This window comes from Aptenodytes forsteri, unplaced genomic scaffold (genome assembly GCF_000699145.1).
Source record: "Aptenodytes forsteri isolate BGI_AS27 unplaced genomic scaffold, ASM69914v1 Scaffold193, whole genome shotgun sequence".
NCBI lineage: Eukaryota > Metazoa > Chordata > Aves > Sphenisciformes > Spheniscidae > Aptenodytes > Aptenodytes forsteri.
The window spans coordinates 12688940-12694513 of NW_008795405.1; the positions used below are offsets into that span (position 1 = coordinate 12688940).

General features: G+C 36.2%; 1 protein-coding gene across 2 annotated transcripts in view; it reads right to left on the minus strand.

The window, feature by feature from the left end:
• Positions 1 to 492: 492 nt before the first annotated feature.
• ATG2B (autophagy related 2B) overlaps positions 493 to 5574 on the minus strand; it is a 50938-nt gene continuing 45856 nt past the window's right edge. For both annotated transcript variants that reach the window (XM_009280816.1, XM_009280815.1), the window contains exon 42: positions 493 to 5016. In XM_009280816.1, coding sequence (XP_009279091.1) covers positions 4786 to 5016 — 231 coding nt within the window. In that variant the 3' untranslated portion in view covers positions 493 to 4785. The remainder of the gene's footprint in view (positions 5017 to 5574) is intronic.

Below are 5574 nucleotides of genomic sequence, written 5' to 3' on the forward strand. Positions count from 1 at the left end.
TGCCACCAGTATTTAATACCGCCCAGTACTCAGCCTTCTAAGATCTCTTTTCAGATGCTTTTAACTAAATGCCTGTGAAATGGGCATCATACAAGCATCCTGAAAGGAATTCATTATTTTGCATTCTCCACAGGGTTATTAACCTAATAAAGCTTTAAAATCTCCACTGAATGTGGAGGTAAGAAATACATACTCAGTAACTAAATGTGGCAACAGGCCTATGGGAGACACAGTATGTGATCACACAGTTAAAGAGCACTTTGTTGATGCACAACAGAGGTGGGCTAAAGTTGTATCAGCAAGGTTAATTTATTTCCTAGCTTTTGACCTCCATGCAATTTTAAAGCTTTCTTATTTTTCAGTATAAAACTTTTTTTAATTTTTGAGGTACAGCTGTATAGCCAGGTAGGTAAAAAGCTTTAACAGTTAACTTCTGTTATTTTGGGAGACTGTTTATATTAGTTATATTCACAGGTAGAGAAAACCAACTCAAGGAACAAATTAAGGTATTTATTTACGTATTGTTACAAATTTTTGTTTCTTCCATTAAACATATTTAACAGGACAACCTATTTGCACTCAGGCCTTTCAGCATTTTAATAAGCTAAAATATACACTTTTGGTGCCATATAAATTATGGTCAAAAATAATTCTCAGAGACATACTGAGGGGACAAGACCTTTAAGCAAAATAACTCAAGTTGAAATAGTCAATTCCCTTCAACAGTGGTTTCTGTTTCATGAGATTATATTCTTTATGCTAGCAAACTATATACAAACAATACCACAAAACTACTGTAAATGCAAAAATGTAAAAAATATACACAAACATATACACAAATTGCTGTGTTTCTGTCTGAGCTACCTTACTATTAAGAAATCCAGTACAAATGCATGATTTGTATTTATGTACTTAATTTGTAGTATCTAATTTTTTAATTGTAAACAAGATTCAGCATGTAGAGCAACTGAAAACAGTTGTCAGAAGCTTCAGTCATGAGGCCGGAGACTGAGAGAACTATGCACACTAGGGATCCAAACTGACATAAATACTCACACCTTTTCTGACAATGCTTATATTGCTGTGAGATTTAGGATAGTTAAAAGACGTAGAAGTATTTAACTACTCTAAAGAAGTTCTTAGATTTCACTGCTTTACAAAATGCATACATTTCAATATTTAAAGTAAAATCAGTATCACATTTGCAGGTATATGGATCACATTCAGTGAGAGGGTCTTGTTCATAACCATTTAACAGCTTTTTGGTTTATTAAGAAACCTTTCCTGGCAACTCAATTAAGCAACTGGAAATGAAAGCAAGTAATGGATGTTCACAATCAACCACTTAATGAGAAAATAAAACCAGACACATCCCTTAAGCACATAAGAACTCACTGGTGACTGACCTAATGCTTATCATTAGGCAAGTACGCATAGGATACACTGCATTGCTAAAAAGCTGCGGTATTTAGGAACTGTGAACTGATGTTGGAAAGAAAATGGAAGCTGCCTTTGCATGGATGCGATGATTTGCTGCTCTCAGTCACTGCTAAGATTCTTATGAAGCATGGTTTTTGTTTCGTCTTTTTCAAAAGATGGCTGCCTTTTTTTCAGGTACTTCCCAGGCACTCATCATTGTATTATCTGAAGTGCCAGGATGCTTAAGAAAACCCAGGATGACAGTTCCGTCTATCAGGACAGTATCAGACTAAGTAATAGTAGTAGCAGTAGTAGTGTTAGTCAGTTCAACATTAGAGAACGTGAACATTAAACATGGACTGTGCCAGTTTACACCCACTACAAATATGAAAAGTACTAGCATCTATAGCCAACTGATTTCAGTGGAAAATTCAAGTACAACAATATTTTTGCGATCTCCTCGTGCTAACAGAGAATACAGTAACGTATCCATAGGCTTCCATTTCCAGGAGATATGTCCAGAGTCAAATCTCATTTTGTGTATTTTTTTAAGTGCCTGAAAACTCTTACAGAATTGAGCAGAGCATTTGATGAATCCCTTCTCATACATGATATATACTTTTTGATTTAAAACACAAGCCGCTCCATACAAGACACATTTTGAAAACAAGGTCCTAATGTAAAGACTAGTTTGGCGAGTTTTGTGTGTTTTGTTTTTGTTTTTTAAACATTTCACACACTGCAAGATCATGTTACAACTGAAAAACAATGCAGAATATACATCTAAAAATTAAGAGACTGCTTGTAAAAATAAAGCGTTGGAAAAAATTTAAATCAATTTCATGGAAAAGGCTCAATAAAGTGCAAGCAGTAAATGCAAGGGTTTACATAGTGAAAAATGAAGTTTAATAAATTCGTACAATCTGTATTGCTGACAATGAGAGACACTCTATAAAAGTGTTTTACCTTGACAGCATGCCCTCATATAAAAATATATTCTAATTGCATTGCAGTACAATCAGTTCATGACAGAATTGAAAATGAAATGAACACTGAAATGCCACTGCTTCTTTTCAGCAATGTCAAAAAGGAAGAAAATATGTAAATTTATACTATTACATTATACTCCAATTAACTGGACCAGCCAAAATTACATAGTATGGTAACTGCAAATGAAAATGATGCATTGCTACTTACTTGCATTGACTTATCACCACTTCTTGAGAAGGCATTCAGGAGGTGCCAAATTGCAAACATGGAACTCATTCCTGTGCAAAATGCTCAAGCTTTGAGCTCTCACTAAAGCAGAGCTCTCTAATTACTGGGCAGAAGTATGAACTGCAGCAAGTATTTTTACATCAGAAAATATTTCATGTCATTAAACCTGCAGGTATTTGTCCTCTCAAAAGCACCTCCTTCTGCTTACAGCAAGCTGTTTAATGAAATAACCAGGTCTTCAAAGCGTACCACAACTTAAAGATTCCAGTGAATTAAAACAAAACTTTGTAATACTACCTGTCACCCAATGCAAGAATTTGTTTGTAACTGGAGTTTTATGAAAAATAATAAAGCAGACTGCAGAAGTCTTCCCAGCAGAGAGGACATTTTCAAATCATTTACTCTCCAACCAGATTCTTTGGTGTTCAGGAATAGCTAGTACAATATCGAGATGAACAAGCAGTAACTGTTTTCCTTCATACACTCCTATTTGTCCTGTAAGGCCCATCAGCGAAGTTTTTGCTAGTGGCAGGTATTAAAAGAGAGGGAAACTACTTCCTCATCACCCGTAGAGACTGAAGTCTGATCAAAAGCATCTGATGGAGATGCTATGTGGAAAATCTCCACTGAAGTCTGATCAAGAGCAGGATTTCCACTTATGACATGCAAAGGACTATGACAAACTTACGTTCTGGCTAGTCATCCAAAGTGTTAAGTTGTTGAAATTCAAAATGAGTATTTTTCTACTCACAATAGTCTTTACTTTTTATCCTCCAGTTTTTGCTAATACAAGGAAAAAAGTTTATGCCTGCACAGCTAGTGCCAAGCCTTTTAACTGCCCAGAAATGGCGCAATGTCAGTTGCTTAATAAAGCTCTGTGGAGACCCTGGTCACCTATTAAACTGTAAATAATGTCAGCACCAACTTTGATTTTTGAAGTTTTGTTGTCTTTTTTTTTTTTTTTTTTAAATCCTCTCACCCATCCCCAGTTCAAATTAAAATGACCCCAAATACTCATTGCCAAATAACTGAAAATGCACAATTTAAATTAAAAATATCTTGAGAGAGCAGCAACTTTGCAAAAATATGAACTTTAAATAAAAGCAGATTATTAAAATGAAGTTTGTATAGAATTTTAACTATGAAATTATGAAACAATCTGTTTTTACTTTGCTTAGAATTTCTCATTCTTACATAGAACTGTTGGCCACAATAATATTTAATTGCTGTTTTCCTGAAGAATAGTTATTTTTAGCATTGTAATTAGTGTAACAGAAGACAAAAGTGTTTTTGCATATGAGTACTTTAAACAAATTTAAGACACTCTTCTGTAGGATCATCATCAAATGATGCTCTTTTCAATAATTTGTATAAGCTTCTAAACCACATAAAGTATAATGCACGTTACATTTTATTCACACTATAAAAAAGCACAATATACAGGCCATATCTTTTAAAGTGCAACACAACAGAACATTTCTGCAACATTCAGGTTCTTCAAAGACCCACAAAAGTAGGTAATTAATATTTAGGAACAAATCCTGTTCACAGGTGTATTAACACTGAAGCTAAATTCTGAATGGTTATCAAGCTTGCCCTTGCTGTAAGTGCCACGCTAAAAGCGCCACGCTAAAAGCGATGTTTATGACCACTAAACGATATTATCTTATCTGCTTTCATATTACATACGCTTCATGTCTCCTGTCCAAAATGAAAGCTTTTATCCTTTAGTCTGTGAAGAGCATCTGCAGAGCCCTTTATTGAAGACAGGTCTTTGACTATGCTCAGAAAACATCTTTAAAGTATATTTAGTTTCACCATACAGGTTACTGCTTCAGATGTTAAATCTACCAAGAAAAATATGGTAAACGGAATAGAGCAAGCATGTCTCTGAGTTGGCAGCGCATGCTTCGCTATGTTTGGCACTATCTACCAAATGTATTGGTAACACACAGCATAAGCAAGTACCAATTTGCTTTTCACTTCATAAATATTTTTGGTTGGATGTTTTGCTATTAATAGTTGAAAACCTCATTTGTTCCTGAGATGAGCATGACAAAACAAAGTGAGCTCCATCTAAAGCTGCCAACGGGACAATCTTCTGCATTTCCAGCCTTGCTACCTGCCTGCTGAGCCAGATTTATAATCTCAGTCCTCCCCAAGGCGCCACTTCTGAGACTCTTCTTGACGCACATCTGGCCTGATCTGGTTTCTCATTCCACCTAGAACATTTGAGGTTGCCTCTGTTGCAACAATGAAAGGTTTTACCACAGTTGGTGGAATTTGGCGGAGAACTCCTCCTACTGCTCCAGTTACTCCTCTGTTTTCATGCTCACGAGCAGCAGTCTCATAGATGGTTTGGGCTGTGTCCGTAATCCCCTTCAAGAAATTAACAGAAATTGGTTACACTGAAAAAGAAAAAGCAACCTCTCCTAATTTTAAGGGAAACTTAAACTGCTCAGCATTTATCTTTTGTGATTTGTATTATAACTGTAGTACAACTATACTGATACAAATACGATTTAGTTGTTCTAACGAGGCTTAAAATAACACTACTATGAATTTACAGATGAAAATATTTCATATAACTTCTGGTGGCACTTCTTGTGCATAAGGGAAGAAGCTGTGGGGTACTGTGAGCTAGTAAAAAAATGACAGAATTCACTGAAAACTCCCCAGCTGAGACCTAACTTCCTAGACACGATATCAGGTGCAACTAACTGAAAGTACAACACAAGAAGTACAATAAAAACAGGTCAGCATTCTAATTTTTAATACACTGTCATGGTAAAGACAGCTTTCACTTGTTTTAAATCCAGCATTATGTTTAAACTCTAACAAACTCAGAATTAACAGTAACGGGGGGGGGGGGGTGGGAAAGGGGGGGGGGGGGGGGGGGGGGGGGGGGGGGGGGGGGGGGGGGTCGGGGGAGGGGGG